Source organism: Agelaius tricolor, unplaced genomic scaffold (genome assembly GCF_023055355.1).
Source record: "Agelaius tricolor isolate 1412-34295 unplaced genomic scaffold, bAgeTri1.0.p SCAF_16, whole genome shotgun sequence".
Taxonomy (NCBI): domain Eukaryota; kingdom Metazoa; phylum Chordata; class Aves; order Passeriformes; family Icteridae; genus Agelaius; species Agelaius tricolor.
In genome coordinates this window covers 15386218-15404787 of record NW_027269276.1, presented here as the reverse complement: position 1 = coordinate 15404787, position 18570 = coordinate 15386218, and the positions used below count along the sequence as shown (strand labels likewise).

Genomic DNA, 18570 nt, shown 5'->3' with positions numbered 1-18570 from the left:
CTGAATATTTCCTTGGATCTCAATTTGCATTAATTTTTCTGTCATAATAGTTAACATATTTGTGCAGTATTGTGTGCAGTAGCAGCCAGTGGAGCATGGGGCTGTATGAAGTGTAAGCCCATCAGCCTGTGGGGCTGGCTTTGCCCTCGAGCAGGCAGCAGGGGCCGGATAGCTCAATCCCTCCCAGGGACAGAGTGTCCGAATGCCCAGGCTGCTCGTAGCCGTGGCTACCTTAGCAAGCCTCAAGGATATCAGCTCTTTAGTGACTCAGCTCTCTTAGGATTCCAGCTCTTTGCTTGCTAAGGCACCTGGCAGGCTAGAGGGGAAGCAGACACGAGAGAAGAGAAGAAAATGTCCTGAAGTTCCACAGCAATAGTTTTATTGAGGGGTCTGTGAAGGGTTCCAGCAACAGCTCTTCTGCCAAATGGGCTAAACCAGCCCCTTTTTATAGGCTGTGAAGGGATCCAAACTTGTCCAATAGTAGGGGTTAGGGGAAAGTGACCTGTGGGGTTACAGAGATAAGCCAGGATCCGAAAGGCGGAAGACAGGAGCTTATTTTGCTATTTCATCATGACTCAGCAATTCCTATGGTTAAGCCTCGGCCCTCCATGGAGCCCTGGCCAACTCCATAGAGCCTGCTGCAGAAGTGTGGTGTCCCTATCAAGCCTGCTTAATTGCAGTAAATGATGCTGTAAAAGTAGAAAAATAAGCCTAGTTTGGTTGTTACAGGGTGTTTCAATCACTGTCTCTCTGGTTAGTGTTTGCTTAATATTAGATAGCAAACATACCCAGGTTGTAAATTCCAGTTTTGCCATGGTTATTTTGGTATTTGTAGGTCATGACATGTGTTTGGTGCAATAAAAAGGGACTTTTGGCAACAAGTGGGAATGATGGCACCATCAGAGTGTGGAATGTGACAAAGAAGCAATATTCTCTGCAACAGACCTGTGTGCTCAACAAGCTGTAAGTTGATCCTTTACAACAGCCAGATATTTAATTTTAGCTGTAATTGTGTAAAATACTGCAGGATTGGCTGTTATCGTTATCTCCTGCTCTTAAAATCTCTCATTTGTTTTCTGTTGCATGCAAAATAAGTAAGTTAAAACTTAAAACAGAACTAAATGTCAACCTGGTAAGAGTCTCTATAAAGAGATCATGTCAGTGCTGTTTAAAAAAAAAATCCTTAACTAATTGATACAAGGAGAGATGGGTAAAAAAAAATGGTATGGGACTGTCATGTAGCAGAAAAGTGAGTATCCCTTCACTGGGTTCCAGTGGACAGCTCCAACATATAACATGATTATTGCAAGTCATTGATTCAAGTGTGAAAAAATAATTCTGACTCCTGAGATACAGGAACTAAATGTAATTCTACATGAGCATCTTGGAAGTACTTTTTTTTTGTCATTTGGGTGTGTCCAGAAAAGAAGAAAGCAAAAGGAAAGATTAAAATCTAATTCTTTAGTGAAGCATAGTTGAACTTGGAAGAATGATGGAGCAATAGTGAACTACTAGGTTGTTTTGTGACAATTTTTTAGTGGTTGGCTTAGTTCTTGTTTGCTTGCTGATATTAGATGGGGCCTTAAAAGAAACAACCAGAATGATATAACAGTATTATATCCTTCATTGTTCTGGTACTAAAAGCAGTAAAAAAAAATCTGGCTGTTGTGTATGATCTAAAGGGCAATCAAAGGTATCTGTGGCCCTATTACAATTAGGCAAAGCAGACTTTAAAATGGAGTTTTAGAATAGTGTAACAAGCTTGTAACAGGAGGAAGAGTTTAAAGTAGAATTGATGGTAAGATGTGCCTCTTTTATTTCTTGTCCATTCTATTGTTTCATTTCATGACTTCCCAGAAAATTTTGTCTTTGCTGAAGATGTTAAATTTGAGATTAAATAGGTAAAGGTAAAGAGTTTCCATTTGAAATCTAATTTGAAATTTCTGGGAAATAAGTAGTATCTCATTCTGTAATTTGAAGTGGTTTTAGAGGGAATGTAGTACTGTGAGCAGAAAAACATTTTATGTAAATCTGCTGCAATGGCAGGACTCGAGGTTCTAGCACAGATATTTTATGAGTTCTAGGTTTTCCTGTCTGCTTAAAGGAAATGCCCTCTTAATTTCATTCTTTTATTCTATTACAGAGAGGGTGACTCTGAAGAAGGTCTGGGGTCACCCAGTGACCTTAGTTTGTCTCTTGTCTGTTGGAGCATCAGTGGCAAATACCTGGCTGGAGCTACAGAAAAGATGGTGAACATCTGGCAGGTCAATGGTATGTCCTGAGCTGCCTGTGGGTGCAGCCTGGTCCAGCATAGAAATATGGGGAGCTGCCAAGTCCCTGCACCTTTGTTTACACCAGTGTTTAAGTGTCCAATTTAAATGCCTACCATCTCCCACAGTCTCTTGTGAACATGTTTAATTTGAGAAAGGTGCTAACCCCAAGTGGATATGTGATACACACCTTGGAGAGGAAGGCTTTTAATCCCTGTAATTTGTAGACTTCCTTCTGTTGCTTTGCACTTAGAAAAATCACCAGTTACTGTACCTGTAGTCCCCAAGAAAAGCATAAATTTACTGGGTACTGAAGAATTCAGCCTCCTTCCTTAGCAAAACTGCCTAAATTGAATGGTACATGAGATTTGTTGCCTAGATTTTGTGTCTGCATAGATTAGCGAACCATTGCTTTGTATTCTTGCAACTTAGGTGCATTTGTAGTATGTCCTAGCTCTCAGTAGGATCTCTTAATTTTTTTTTTCCCCATGGAAAAAGAAAACTTTCCCATGGGAAAGTATTATTGTTTTATTTTCTTGATGAAAATGAAGTAGTTTTAACAGACTTCTTGATCTCCTAGGAGGAAAAGGCTTATTAGATCTTCAGTCTCACTGGGTATCTGCTCTAGCCTGGCCAGAAGAAGGGCCCTCTGCAGCATGGGCAGGAGATGCTCCAGAACTGCTGTTAATTGGGCGCATGGATGGATCTCTGGCTCTTATTGAGGTTGTGGATATCTCAGCCATGCACCGGCTGGAACTGGAGCACTGCTACAGAAAGGATGGTAAGAGACTGCATCAGGAGTTGAAATTGTGAACACATTCCCACTTTTTATTAAAGAAGTATATAATAATTTTTGGTTATTGTTCATGATTTCTGGTTCATGGGAGGAGAAAAGTCTGTGGGATCTTTATCTGCACCCCGATTCCCCCACAGCAGAGGCAAACAGTGGGTAGTAACCTGGTAAAATCCTGCCATTCCTTGCCCTTGTGGACACACAGTAGCGATCCCCTGCAGTTCTGCTCTGTCTGCAGATGGCCTGCAGAGTGTCATTTGAATTCCTCAATGATTGCCATTTTTCCTTTATAGCTTCAGTCCCAGAGGACATCAAGTAGCAGATTTTTGGTAGTATTGTGTGGTTTTGCATCTGGCTTCTTCAGGAAGCCTTACAGATATTTTTTGGCAGAATCAAGTGAAGCAATATCTACCTGCTAGAGGAGGCAAGTTGTTTTCAGAGCATTTTTTAGAAGCCTATCTCAGATAGATGTATAAGATTCAGTCTACCCATTTTCTTTTACCTGGTGTAGTTCTTTTCACTATACCAGGAATATAAATTCAGTTCTTTTCATAAAAAGAAGAATGAGAAAACTAGTGCAAAAATAATCTCAACAGCTGTCATTAGGGACAATCAGTTTTATCTTTATCATAAGGGTTCAGGAAAATTTTCAGACCAGAATATGTTAAGTAGCCTTGGGGGTGGTGGACATTGTTATGCACCTCATAGTTTAGACAACTGCACTGCACAAACCTCTTTGATTAGGAGTGATATTCAGTTTAGTTTAATGAATGTTTGTGCTGTCTCTTTGTGCAGTGTCTGTCACATGCCTGGCCTGGTTCAGTGAAGACAGACCATTTGCTGTTGGCTATTCTGATGGAAAATTGCTCCTAGGAACAAAGGAACCAACTGAGAAAGGAGGAGTCGTTCTCATTGATGCACATAAGGTAGAGCTGGTCTTTCTTAAACTAATGTAGACTTTTTGTAGGTAAAATCTGTTTAAGCTGTTCTCTCTATTTGAAAGCTATTTATAAAGACAAGTGAATGTTATTTTAAAAATTCACACCTATTTCTGATACACATATTAACATAATGTACCCTAAAGGAACAGTCTACCAAATGTAAAAAAAAAGAAAAGGAAAGATAAACTTGATACCCTCTTTGCTATCAGACACTGTGGAGTGTATGTACGTACAGTGATGGAAGTGAATTAAGCACACAGCTGTGCATTGACTGGATTAACAGACTAATTGTTTTACTTGGTAAGAGTACTCATAATAAAGTTTAATTTTGATTATGTCATGTTTTTGTTTAGCTTCCTGTGCAAAGCAAAAGGTGTTTTTCTAAATATGAAGTTGCAAAGGTTTAGAGCCTTTGCTTGGCCAGAATGTAATAATGAGTCATTAATAGTCCATTAATTATTTGTTAGGCTAAGAGCAGAATTTCTCAAATGTAGGTGTAGTGAGAGCATCCTGATTAGCTTCCAAGAGCTGCTCTGGTTGTGTGAAGCAGGGCAGTCCCACACTGTGGCAATAAATCTGTCCTTGCCTTCTTGCTATGGGCTGTCTTCTTTTCCTACCTCATACTCAAAGCTATTTCTGGGGAAAAATAATCAAGAAGGTTTTGCAGTGAAAAGAAAACATCTTTTTCTAAGTTTCCCATTTAGTTTTTCTTTCAGCAAACTTTTAAAAATCTTTTTAATTTGATAGTTCTGAAGTGTAGCATTATGACTATAATTGCAACTCTCTATCTGTGATTTATATGAGAAGAAAATACTTTTGTTATTAGTAATTAAAAGTTGCATTAGCTCTGAGAGTTAAATCTCCTCCTCATTACTGTGTTACTTCATACCAACTTTTCATTTTTTCTAAATCCAACAGGATACGGTTGTTAGTATGAAGTGGGATCCGACTGGTAAGATTCTACTGACCTGTGCCAAAGAGGAAACAGTGAAGCTCTGGGGGTGTCTGGGAGGCTGCTGGAGGCGCCTGCACTCCCTGTCCCACCCAGCCCTGGTGAATGGCATTGCCTGGTGTGCTCTTCCAGGGAAAGGACCCAAGGCCCAGCTCCTGTTAGCTACGTGAGTCATTGCTTTGTTGTTGTTTCTGGAGCTCTTCTGCAGGACTTTTCTACCAGTCTGTAGTGTCAATAGCAAAGAAAAGGGTTTGTTTTTTAAAAAATAATATTCCTTCAGTAAGTTACTTGTCATGAGACTTGTGAAATTCCAGAATTCAAATAAAAAGAGTGACCCAGGTTATGTAACCAGCTGTTCTCTCATGACTTGTAGGTGCTAGTCCTGCTTGGAATTTTTTTGCTTCATCCAAATTTTTTTTTCTGAGAATATGTTGTTAATAGAAATGGAAAAGCTACAGCTTGTGAGGAATAGGAAAAAATGCATTGACCCATTGGGAACAGGCCCTTCTGCTTTAGATTGATTGATGCAATGTGGTTTTATAGGAAGGTCATGAAGACTACTGGTATATAAGTTAATATCAGCCCCCTGATATTTTGTTAGTTAATATCTTTATTTTGTTTTTCTAATGTCACTCGACATGCTTTAGGGGATGCCACAATGGCTTGGTGTGTGTCTGGACTGTTCCCCAGGACATAATAATCACATTGCAGTCCAGCTCAGCTTGCTCAGAAGGATGGTGGGAACAAGAAACAAGTGCCAAGGTAAAAGGACAAAACTTGGTGTGTAAGAAATTCTCTTTGCTCATTGGGAAGTTGAAAGAGGAGAAGAATATGAATGAGTTACTTGAATATCACTTGAGCTTCCTGAGAGAAGAAATTTGCTAAAAAAAGCTTACATTGCATTTGTGTATGTGTAGGCGGTTTCAGAACAGGAAATTGAAACATTTATTTAAGGTTAAGGCTGAAGATTATATTTTGGTCTGTTTTCTTTCCTTTAAAAGTTGATCAGTTTATCCTAAAATTTAGTGAGAATTCGAAGTTTTTTGTAGATAAAGAGTGAAGATTATTTTCACCTACATAAATTGTAATGTAGTCTTTGATGTTGATGGCATATTGTAAGACAATATTTTATAGATAACTTGATCACATTTTGAATGTGATTAAGTTATCTATAAAATATTGTCATGGGCCTGGGTGTTTTTAAATGATTTAGTGGAACTTTGCTGTGTGTGTGTATGATCAGTATTTATTGCTGAATGCAGACATGTCATGCTGCTCCATTCCATAAGTGTGTGATTGCTTGCAGGATGGGTACAGGAAGGCAGTGGAAGTGAAGTGTGTGTTCCAGCTGAGAGGACACATCACTCCTGTCCGCACTGTTGCTTTCAGTCCTGATGGGCTGGCCTTGGTGTCTGGGGGCCTTGGTGGCCTCATGAATATCTGGTCTTTACGGGTAAGATCATCTTTGGTGTGCCTTGATTCTCATTCTTAGTAAGAGTATCTGAACTGGTCAAGGTACAAGACCAACTTCCACCTCACCACATGTTAGATACATTAGAGAAAGTGTGGTCTAAAATAGTGTTATAACATCATAAATAATAAAGTATAAATTGAAATTGTACTTAGCATTGAAGTACTTTATGGTTCAATATTGATTGATGCTGTAGGGTTGGTCATGTTAAGCTTTGCAGAACCAGCTGCTTTTGTTATAGTTAAGAACAATATTCTCTTATGCTGAGGACTCTAATTTAAAGCACTAGATTATTAAACTCTTTTAAATCCTTAGTTATATTATCTCCTTAATATGATAAAAATGAGAGGTTTCTGCTTTTAGGTTAAGCTGTTCAGTTTTGAAGCAGTAATTGAAGCTTGTGAGAGTATCATCCCTTAGGAATGTGTATGCACTTGAACAGAACTGTAGCTCTGTTTGCACCTGACTCCAACCCCTTCTCTCCCTAGGATGGTTCAGTATTGCAGAGTGTTGTGATAGGCTCTGGAGCTATCCAGACTGCTGTGTGGATCCCTGAGGTTGGAGTTGCTGCCTGCTCTAACAGATCAAAGGTGAGACAGAAATGTTTGAACCTGTGTGTTTTCTGGCTCCTATGGAAACCGGGAAGGCTGGTGATAAATCAATGGAGCTGAATGATCCTGCTGTGTGAATTTTTAATTTCTAATGTGACTAATTGACTGCTGTTGAACAGGACGTGTTGGTGGTGAACTGCACCTCAGAGTGGATCTCTTCCAATCACGTGCTGGCCACGTGCAGGACTGCGCTGAAGCAGCAGGGAGTTCTGGGCTTGAACATGGCCCCGTGCATGCGCGCCTTCCTGGAGCGCCTGCCCGTGATGCTGCAGGAGCAGTACGCCTACGAAAAGGTAGGAGAAGTGCCACTGTTGATTGGCACTCATGGCTGGCATGAGTTCACTGTTTAGATCTCAGCTGGTTTCAATCTTTCACCAGAGAACCCAGAAGACTTTGCTACATTCTACTTTGAAATATCTTTCACTATTCTCAAAGCTAGTAGTCTCCTAATTTGAAAATATTTAAAATATTAGAAAAACTTTCTTTAAGCACTGGAGGAAGGTACTGTTCTATGGGGCTAGCTTTTAAGGACTTGTATTTTGAAGTAATTGGTGTATGTTTCTAACTGGGGGTTCCCTTTTCCTCCCTGCTGCCCTGCAGCCCCACGTGGTGTGTGGGGACCAGCTGGTTCACAGCCCCTACATGCAGTGCTTGGCATCCCTGGCCGTGGGGCTGCACCTGGACCGGCTGCTCTGCAACCCCCCCGTGCCCCCTCACCACCAGAGCTGCCTGCCTGACCCCTCTGCCTGGAACCCCACGGAATGGGCCTGGCTCGAGTGCTTCTCCACTACCATAAAAGCTGCCGAAGCCCTGGCCAAGGGAGCTCAGTTCCCAGAGTCCTTCACTGTCCCAGACCTGGAGCCTGTTCCAGAGGATGAGCTTACTCTCCTGATGGTAAAACTTGATATATTGTCTTAACAGCCAAGTGTGTTGTTACTGAGCACACAGTATGATGCAGTGAAATCTCTGAGCTGTAAACATTTATATTTAGTAATATAAGCACCAGCAATAAGTTTAGTTTTTAATTAACTGGTTAGAACGTACTGTTAAGATTGCTCTGTGTGTGTGTAATGAGTGCAAGTCAGTTGCACATTAAAATACAAAACAACCCAAAACTGTGACAGTAATTTTCATGTGTGATAGGAAGAAACACAGAGCTTTGTAGTGCTATTTTAAGAGTAACATTTTGTCACATTCTCAGGCTGAATTATTTTGCTAGTGTCTATTTTTTTAAGACTTGTTATGTAAACCAAACCAGAAATTTTTTATAAGCAAGCTTACAACATTTCAAGCCAGTGTTTGCAGTTGAAACTTCAAAATGCCCTATGCATCAGTAAGTAGAAAAAGATTACTTCATCATGAATTTAGTTTTTCTTTCATTGATTTGGATTGCAAGTGTCATTGCTAGTCTGCATGCATTTTTGTTTAGAATAATTTAAATATTGTTCTTAGGAAAATATATATTGTATAACAAAAAAATAATGTGCATCTCTTGTGCTGAATGCGGTAAATGTGGCTTTTGCTTTGTAGGATAACAGTAAGTGGATCAATGGCATGGATGAACAGATCATGTCTTGGGCAACATCAAGGCCAGAGGTCAGTAAAATTGTTCGTTTGGAGGGTTTGGGGTGGTTTGGAGGGGTTTTTATTCTTTTGAAATGTGGCAAGCTGTTGAAAGTGCACTTGTTCTAAAGGCTTCTTTCATGCTCTTGCCTAGGATTGGCACTTGGGAGGCAAATGTGACGTGTACCTGTGGGGAGCAGGACGGCACGGGCAGCTGGCAGAGGCCGGCAGAAATGTCATGATCCCAGTGGCAGCACCTTCATTCTCCCAGGCCCAGCAGGTGATCACTTAGAACCAGTCATGGTTTCAGCATCTGCCATCTGTTCTTTGTAAAGCTTGTCAAAATCGCTCTCTAAATGTCTTTTCAATTTGTTGTTTGAATTAAGTATCTCAAAACATGAGTTTCACTAGAAAGGAAATTTTAAATTATTTAACAAATTCAAACCAAGAAGCCACTGAAATCTGACAACACAGAATTATTTTCTATGAACATGATTTTAAAATACAACTTTCACGTAATGCATGTGGCAGTTAGGCTTTCTGAAATAGCATTGACCTGATGGAACATTGTCTTGATATATTTGCAAAGAAAACAAATTAAAAGGAAATGGTGCACTGTAATGCAAGTATTGCAACAGTGCTGCATTTAGCATATACTTTATTAACATTCCTTCATGTCCTTCTAACCTAGGTGGTCTGTGGCCAGAATTGTACTTTTGTCATCCAAGCCAATGGCACAGTTTTGGCTTGTGGTGAAGGGAGCTATGGGCGACTGGGACAAGGAAATTCTGATGATCTTCATGTCTTAACTGTCATTTCAGCACTGCAAGGTAAAACTCTGATGTATTTGAGAGGAATCCAGTGATGGAGCATAAATAAGCATTTTGGTAGTTAGTATAATTGTTTCTAACAAAACAATTCTGATGCTATTCTGCAGATTTACTCATTAAAATATTGTAATTTCTAATTTAAAATTTGAACAAATAAACAAGATCTTCATATTTCCTTAAGATTTAAATAGTATGTTAAAATTCTTTAATATTAAGAAGGCTACAGGGAAAATTGTCTACTCAAATTAGGAACGTTTAATTTCAGTACTAATGCCAGGACAGAAGCGTAAGTTCTCCATAAGAAAACCAAGATTTTGTTTGAATTAAAAGTAAATTAATTGCTATAAAAAGAAGCCTTAATGCAGTTTGTTCCTTTCCCCAGACCTAACTGGCTGCCACAAAGCACCCATGGATAAATCTATGTAAGAGTTTGCTCTAGGCAATGCTAAGCTTTGTTTTCTTGTCTTTGCCAGGCTTTGTTGTGACACAGCTGGTGACCTCCTGTGGCTCTGATGGACATTCCATGGCTTTGACAGAGAGTGGGGAAGTCTTCAGCTGGGGAGATGGGGACTATGGCAAGCTGGGCCACGGCAACAGCGACAGGCAGCGCCGGCCCCGGCAGATTGAGGCTCTGCAGGGAGAAGAAGTCGTGCAGGTCTCAAAATATTTCTTTCTCCTTCCAGCTGCAGGCCTGGGAACCCAGTGCTGTAGAACTGCATGAAAACAGGGAACTTGTTCATTCTCTGGGCTTTATGAACCAGGGTGGTCGTTTCCAGTTAAAGGATGTCAGTACCACAGATATATTAATCAACAGTTGGTACTGGAGAGGACTAAAAATAGAACATGGAAGAAAGGGGTGATTTAAAGATGATCAAAATGCTGCCATGATTTATAAATTTCCCTTCATCCTTGTCAGGTGACTTTGAACTACAAAACTGGTCACCAAGACCTCCTCCTAAGTACTAACAATGCATGTATTTGCTTTTGACTGGAGGTTTTTTTATAAAAAAATTAGATAATCAGGCAGCAAATTGTTCATGCAAATATCCTCCAGTCCCCCTCCATAACATTGCCACTGAAGAGAGTTAAGAGATGAGTTGCTGGAGAAATCATTAATACTAAAATGTCTGTATTTTAGCTCTTTAAAAAGGAATATGGTTTAGGGTCAAGAAAGGTATTACATATGTACATGTCATAGTCAATATAAACTTTCAAGTATAAAATGTGTGTAAAAATAATGCTTATTTTACTTCTAGATGTCATGTGGCTTCAAGCACTCAGCTGTGGTGACAGCAGATGGCAAACTTTTTACATTTGGAAATGGTGATTATGGTCGATTGGGGCTTGGAAATACTTCAAATAAGAAACTTCCAGAAAGAGTGACGGCGCTGGAAGGTTACCAGATTGGCCAGGCATGGTTTATCTAAAATTAGCATTGTATATTAGTTTAAAGCTTGTGTTTTTAACATACTTTAGTGTTCAATTATGGTTTTTAACCATGGCTTTTATTTTAATTACGATGGCAGAATTTGAGTATGCATGATTTTTTAAATACTTACTTTCCTAAGTCTTTTGATCATCTTTGTGCAAAACTGCCTATGTTTTTAACTTTTCAAGATTTAGGCATTTTTAAGCATGAATTAATGAGATTTTTTGTATTTTTAAGCAGGGAACACGTGTGCCATAATACCATCCTTTGGTTCTATGAGTTGAGATAAAGCAAGTGTTGATAAAACACTGCTGTATTTTTTCAGTCCTAAGGGTCTTTAAGACACTCTAATAAGCAGTGGAAATTTTACTGGTTTTACAGGGATAGTTCATTTTTAAAACACAGCTTTTCTTCTTAAAGGTAGCTGGTATGTTTGAGTTAGTAAGTCAGCAAAAGCAGTGGTAATAACATCATATCTCTCACCCAGGTTGCCTGTGGCCTCAATCACACTGTGGCTGTGTCAACAGATGGCTCAATGGTTTGGGCTTTTGGAGATGGAGATTATGGTAAACTTGGTTTGGGAAATTCTACTGCCAAGTCCTCACCACAGGTTAGTTTCCTGAGGCAATGGTTCTTTGCATAAACTTTCAGTGCTCTTAAAGATGTTGCCCAGTGTTGAGAGTGTGATTTCCAGATGTTATTAATTCTGTGCTGTTGTTACACAATCTGGCACAAATAGTTTTGATGATACATTATGCTAAGCCTGGTACTCTCAAGAATTTTGTGTACATCATAGTGACTGTGACCCAGTAGCAGTACAAATAGTCAAAATCTGAGGCTTATCTTAGAGAAGAGGGATTTCTTCTTTTGGAAACTGGGGAGAAGGTTCTTTCCACACCCATCTACTTCTTCCCATGCCACTCCTCCTCACTCCCAGGAAAAATAGGTATTTTGAATCATCATACATAGAATAAGGTGTTCATTCCATTGAAAAAAAAAAGTTTGTTTCCTGTACTAATTTCCAAGTGTTAATTAAAATAATCCTACAATGGGATTATGCTGCACAGTGGGAATAAAAAAAAATTCTTTTTTGGAAGCAGGAATTACAGATTGAATTTTTGTTTGCTTTCTGTTTGTTATACTATAAATAGCCTTGTAATACTATAGCTTGTTTTCCTTTTACTTTACCCCATAGAAAGTGGATATTCTTTGTGGAATTGGAATAAAAAAAGTTGCCTGTGGAACTCAGTTCTCGGTTGCGCTGACAAAAGATGGTCACGTGTATACTTTTGGCCAAGGTAAGACAAACTGCTCTTTTGACATTCCCATGTTTAGGCTTGTGTAAATTGCAGTTGAACAGGAAGAATATTAAGACATATTTCTATAGATTGATCTAATGCTACTTTTTAGAAATGTGTTGCCCTAATGTAAATTTTGAAACTTGAACAATGCAATTTTAACATGCACCTGAAATCCACATTTGTAGCTTTGTCTAGTTTGATCTCAAAACACCTTTCATTTTACTGATTTACTTTTTGAAGAGCATTTTCCTAGAACTTCATTGAATTTCACACATCCAAAAACACTGGGTTACTTCAAAGTTTGCGTTGTCTAATTAAGCACACATACTTTGACACATATAACAGTCTGGGCAGGAGGATTTCCATGTGCACTGAATGAAACATGCATAAACTTCTGAAGTCAGTTCATTTGTGTTTGTTATAAACCCATGCATTTAGATCTAGAGGCCTTGGTTTAGTGGAATTTGGTCTTGTTTCTGAGTGACCATGGATAAACAGCTTGAACAGTGTAAACGAGCCCTGTAGGCAGCACTAGTTTGCAGGGAACACCCCATGCTCTTTGTCCCTAAAGGGTTCCACTTGTGTCCCAGCCCCAGGGCTGTACAGATCTGCTGTCTGTGCCTCCCTTGCTTGTGCTTGTACTGAAATTCCCCAGAGTGCTGCTTGCTCCTGGAGCCTGCTGCTTGCCCTTGCAGATCGCCTGATCGGGCTGCCCGAGGGCCGCGCCCGCAACCACAATCGGCCGCAGCAGGTGCCGCTGCTGGCCGGGGTCTTCATCGAGGACATCGCCGTGGGCGCCGAGCACACGCTGGCCCTGTCCTCCACGGGGGATGTCTACGCCTGGGGAAGCAACTCTGAAGGCCAGGTACATCCTGTTCTCTGCTCCTGACCTCTGGGAGCCTCTTGCTGCCCTTCACAGCTGTGCTGGGCGTGGCTTCCCTTTGGTGGAGGAGAAAGCTTTGATTTTCTTTCCCTCCTTCACCCCTCAGCATGATCGTGTTTTAGGCGATTTCTGTTATTTTCTTGTTTACTCTCTGTGCTCTTCCATGGTACCAGTTTGGGAAAGCACTCCAAACATGCTACCTAAATTACTCTAATTCAAGCTTTTTAAAAGAATTGCAGATTTTCTCTGAATTCATAAGCTGTCATCTTTTCAACATAATAAAATTATGGTTGATGTCAATCATATTTTTGAACTCTTTAGATACTTTCCAAAATTAACCTCTTCAAAGGAATTATTTTTTTGAATTTAGAAAAAACATAGTAAATGAGAAATTCTCCTCCTTTACCACATACATGACTCACATTTTTCGACTGCAGGCTACAAATTTTAGAAAGAGTCTCTGGATGCATTAGCTACTGGTGTTTCAGGAAGTTTGGGCTAACCTTCATCCTGTGGTGTTCTAGGATTGAGTTTTTGAGAAGCCTTGTTGAGCATGGTGTTTGGAATAATTTTTGAGGAACTTATTTGAGGTGTCTATTTTAAATTACTTTTATTAGTGTTTTTTTAATATGGTACTTTGTATTTTTTGGAAGAGAAAAAATAGTGTAAAAATGTTGAGAAATTATTTCAGAAAGCTGTTTATATGATTTTCCTTGTGGTTCAGAATACTGGTTTTATATGAAGTGGGGAAAAAATACACCTTTGTGATATGAAATTTTTAACTCACAGAATATGAAATTAGGATATGATACGAAACTCGGCGAGAAGTCACAACAGCTTCAGGAAATGTTCTCTTTACACAAACTGTGTTTTTGTAAACCAGGATTTACATTCTAGAACAAAAATGCTGTTTAAATAGCACAGGGGAGATGCAGGAGCTTTGCTGTCTATGTATGAGAGACTGCTGCAGGAGTTAGCAGCATGGATCAGATCCTCAGTCTGGGAAAGATTTTTTGAGAAGTCTCCAGCTGTTTTCAGGTCTCTTTGACACTTGGATCGTTACTCTCGTTGGGTGCAGGTGTGCAGTATTTTGTCAAAGATAAAAGGTGAATAGATGTACATGGCAGATTTTTTTAATCACAATATATGCTGTAAACAAATACAATTTTTTATCATCTTCTCTGAATTCTTGCTTGGAGAGTTGTAGAAACACTGTCAGTTGTTGATTGTTGCCTTTGGCAGCTGGGGCTGGGCCACACCAACCACGTGCGGGAGCCCACGCTGGTGACGGTGCTGCAGGGCAAGAACGTGCGGCAGATCTCGGCCGGCCGCTGCCACAGCGCGGCCTGGACAGCTCCGCCCGTCCCCCCTCGGGCTCCAGGTGAGCAGCTGAGCTCTTGTCTGGCCTTTGCTTTAGTCCTGGTGCCTCCTGGGCTCTGAGTGTGACAAGAATTTCTGAGTATTTAGGACAAAATTGGGGTTTTTTTATATCCATACCTTGTTTTGTTTAATATACAAATTATCTTGCTCTCAGTTTGGCTTCTGTTGTGGTTTAACCCCAGTAGGCAGCTGAGCACCTTAGAAGCTACTGTGAGGAAAATCAGCTTCATCCAAGCCAAAGCAATACACCTTCTCTTTCTCAAACAAGTGCTTGGTTTCTCTTTCTGTGGCAGGTGTTTCAGTGCCTTTGCAGCTTGGTTTACCTGATGCCATTCCACCCCAGTATGGGGCACTGAAAGAAGTGAGCATTCATACAGTGAGAGCAAGGCTGAGACTGCTCTACCATTTCTCTGACCTCATGTACTCTTCATGGCGATTACTTAACCTCAGTCCCAATAACCAGGTAAAATTCCATTGGAAAAAACTGGCTTGGCTTTGTTGTTCTGCTAGAGAGTTTCTGACCAGATCTAGATGGACCTTAGTAATTAGATGGTTTTATTTTTTTGTAAAAAAAATGTAAAAATAAATAATTTCATAATAAAGCAAACTTCTTGAAGGTGTTGCTTTACTTTTTCACTTATGCTGTCACTGGCAAGTGATATGCTCTGGTTTCCAAAAGCTTACAAGCGTCAAAACTAAAACCAAAAAGTGCTGATCTGTGTCCTGAAACACTGAAGTCCTATTATTCTGTCAGGAATGGAATGATATCCTTTATTGATACATTTATTCTCATTGGTGCTTTATTGCAGAACAGTACATCTCATTACAATGCTGGAACGTGGGGGATAGTGCAGGGACAGCTCAGGCCCTTGCTGGCTCCACGGGTGTACACCCTGCCCATGGTGCGCTCCATAGGCAAAACCATGGTGCAGGGCAAGAACTATGGGCCCCAGATCACTGTGAAAAGGATCTCCACCAGGTCAGTGCTGCTCTCACAGCCCTTGGGTTACACCCTGTGTGCATGCTGGGATTCATACATTGCCCTCTGTTCTGGCATTCTGAGCTCTCTCTGGACAGCTTTGTTGATGGAGTGACTCAGAGCCTGTACATGATGGTGAGTTACATTTTTGGCTGTGTGTTTTTTTCCCCAAAGGGGTCGGAAGTGCAAGCCCATTTTTGTCCAGATAGCAAGGCAAGTGGTAAAGCTGAATGCATCAGACCTTCGCTTACCCTCCCGGGCCTGGAAAGTGAAGCTGGTTGGAGAAGGAGCTGATGATGCAGGTGGAGTGTTTGATGACACCATTACAGAAATGTGTCAGGTACATCTGTGAATGTTTTGGAAATGTGTAACAGGAATGTATCACAGTGCAGTCCCAGGAAAAAAGCCATTGTAGCATGACATAAAGACAGGTCTTGAAATAAACATGTCTTTACTACTTAAAATCATCCTGCCATGTTTACCTTCTCTCAGTGTTTCATATGAATTTGTAAGGAGTAATCATCACTGTAGTGAGATATTCTTTCTTGTAATGCTAAAATGTCTTAATAGTTCTGTCTTAAGTTTGCTTTCCCTCTTTCTAAGAAGGTGTTTTTGTTGTTGATTTTTAAGGAACTGGAAACTGGAATAGTAGACCTGCTTATTCCTTCCCCAAATGCTACAGCTGAAGTAGGCTACAATAGGGATAGGTGAGTTGTACAGGACTTGCTTTTATTGCACATGGTAGTGGGTTAAAATCCAAATTTTTCATCGACTACTTTATACCAAGTTATGAGACTCCAGGATTGTCTCTAGTGTATTTTTTTCCTTCAGGGTGTGTTGTCTCTTCATTGTGGAGCCAGGGCATGGCTTTAAGGTGGACTTGCTGGATTGCTGATGGCAGAATTCAGAGTAGCATCAGATGCCAGGCTTTGTGCTCAGGAGTTCTGCCTCCCTCAGGGTCCAATGTTTTAACAGTTAAAGATAACAATAATCTTATTTGGAGAAACTTATTTGGACAATTGCTGATGAGTGTGCTGGCAGTTACTGTGCTGTGCTTAGAAGTGTTTTCCCTTTTACTTCTAATGAGGTAGCATAGAAATAATACTCTTTTCACTGCTTCTTTGTCCTTTCAGATTTCTCTTTAACCCTTCAGCATGCTTAGATGAACATCTGATGCAGTTTAAGTTCTTGGGCATTCTCATGGGTGTAGCTATTCGTACGAAAAAGCCATTAGATCTTCATTTGGCTCCAATGGTCTGGAAGCAACTTTGTTGTATCCCACTCATCTTGGAGGATTTGGAGGAGGTAGATCTGCTCTATGTGCAGACCCTCAACAGCATTCTTCACATTGAAGACAGTGGGATTACTGAAGAAAATTTCCATGAGGTAAGATAAGAAAGTCAACACTTTCAGATTTATTCTGAAAGCAGTTACTATATCAGATTGACCTTCACATCAGCATTTCTATAATTTCAGTCTCCATTCTAAATGCACAAGCACTTGTGCATTTGGAGTAGTCTGTGATCTTACTGTATGTAGTTCTAGATGACTTGTAGTAAAACACTCTACTTGAATCACTGGAGTGACTCACGCTTTTTCTGTTTTGCATAACAGATGATTCCTTTAGATTCTTTTGTTGGCCAAAGTGCTGATGGTAAAATGGTTCCCATAATTCCTGGAGGGAACAGTATCCCACTTACCTTTTCAAACAGGAAAGAGTATGTGGAGAGGGCAATTGAGTACAGACTCCATGAAATGGATCGACAGGTAAGAACCTCATTGTGACTTGCCCCTGTTGTTGGTGGGAACAGGGGTAATTTGTGCCTATTTCCATTACAGTTTATTCAGTGGTAAGAAAAGTTTGGCTTTCTGCATCTTTTTGGGTCTCTGTATTTTTCTTCCCCACAAACTGTTTTGGCTCTTTTTTAAAATTTAGTCTTGTTTTTTCTCAGTAATTACTCAGTTGGCAAAAGAGTGTTAGAAATGAGAGCTGGTCTTCCATTTGAGTAACCCCTCTTGAGAAAAAAACCTGCAGTTTTGCATGCTGGGTGCTCTAACTGGACATGTGAACAACACAGAGACTGGCTAAAGTAAATATTATTGACAAACATTTGTTTAGCTTGAAACTATTTATCTTTTGTTATAACACAAATCCTGCAAATATTTCCCAGTATGTTTTGGGAAGTGCTCATTACCTATTCATAGTGTATTTTGTCATTTGTGAGAGCAGCATTCTAATTAAAAGGTAAAGATGCCTGTGTGATACTGTCTGCCTTAGAAAACAGCTTCCTCATCAGAGGTACCAAATCCCAAGTCTTGCAGGACAAGTACAGCATTCTCATACATCTAATTGGAGCAAAGTCTTTTTTCTGTTTACACATTTGCTTGGTTTTAGCCATCATTATTTGTGCTGCCAAGTTGTAATTTTTAAAAACAGTTCTGTGTTGTATCAGAACATGTTCTTTAATGTGTAATTACAATTAAAATATCTGTAATATTCTCTGGGATTCTGAGAAACAATACAGCCCTTGCAGGGGCTGTGTGTGTGGGAGGCTCTATTTGGAAGACATTGGTAATTCTGTCTCTCAATGCCATTTCTCAGCTGAAGTTACTTTGTGTTTGGATAGTCCAGGAAGTGGCAGAGATCACACAGCTGCACTTCAAATGTCTCTCCCGTTTTTGGCCATTAGGTGGCTGCTGTCAGGGAAGGAATGTCTTGGATCGTTCCCGTTCCTTTGCTGTCACTTCTGACTGCCAAGCAGTTGGAGCAGATGGTCTGTGGAATGCCAGAAATATCAGTTGAGGTTCTGAAGAAGGTTGTGCGATACAGAGAAGTTGATGAGCAGCATCAGCTGGTGCAGTGGTTCTGGCACACCCTGGAAGAATTTTCAAATGAGGAGAGAGTCCTTTTCATGAGGTTTGTGTCAGGAAGATCTCGACTGCCAGCCAACACAGCTGATATCTCTCAGCGATTCCAAATAATGAAGGTTGATAGGGTAAGACACTGGTATTACTATTATTATTATTATCATCATCATTATTATTACTATTTCCTCTCAAGTGTAGTCTGTGCTTTGGCACTAGGAGACAATTTCCATAACTGTAAATTTACAGAAAAAGTATGGAATGAGATATGCTCTAAGTTGTTAAACTCAGACATTTTGGTT

At 40.1% G+C, this 18570-nt stretch overlaps 1 protein-coding gene across 13 annotated transcripts in view; it reads left to right on the top strand.

Annotated features, from left to right (window-relative positions):
* HERC1 (HECT and RLD domain containing E3 ubiquitin protein ligase family member 1) overlaps positions 1-18570 on the top strand; it is a 102182-nt gene that overhangs the window by 82267 nt on the left and 1345 nt on the right. For 12 of the 13 annotated variants that reach the window (XM_071441708.1, XM_071441710.1, XM_071441711.1 and 9 more), the window contains exons 52-77: positions 836-963; positions 2144-2271; positions 2851-3051; positions 3859-3989; positions 4923-5122; positions 5604-5718; positions 6263-6409; positions 6916-7017; positions 7158-7331; positions 7639-7932; positions 8569-8634; positions 8756-8881; positions 9293-9431; positions 9905-10086; positions 10688-10843; positions 11348-11470; positions 12056-12158; positions 12857-13026; positions 14287-14425; positions 14718-14887; positions 15234-15403; positions 15578-15743; positions 16034-16110; positions 16537-16789; positions 17018-17170; positions 18094-18399. In XM_071441708.1, the coding sequence (XP_071297809.1) occupies positions 836-963; positions 2144-2271; positions 2851-3051; positions 3859-3989; positions 4923-5122; positions 5604-5718; positions 6263-6409; positions 6916-7017; positions 7158-7331; positions 7639-7932; positions 8569-8634; positions 8756-8881; positions 9293-9431; positions 9905-10086; positions 10688-10843; positions 11348-11470; positions 12056-12158; positions 12857-13026; positions 14287-14425; positions 14718-14887; positions 15234-15403; positions 15578-15743; positions 16034-16110; positions 16537-16789; positions 17018-17170; positions 18094-18399 (4119 nt within the window). Of the gene's footprint in view, positions 1-835; positions 964-2143; positions 2272-2850; positions 3052-3858; positions 3990-4922; positions 5123-5603; positions 5719-6262; positions 6410-6915; positions 7018-7157; positions 7332-7638; positions 7933-8568; positions 8635-8755; positions 8882-9292; positions 9432-9904; positions 10087-10687; positions 10844-11347; positions 11471-12055; positions 12159-12856; positions 13027-14286; positions 14426-14717; positions 14888-15233; positions 15404-15577; positions 15744-16033; positions 16111-16536; positions 16790-17017; positions 17171-18093; positions 18400-18570 lie in introns of those variants that run through there. The other variant, XM_071441719.1, reaches the window with a different exon arrangement.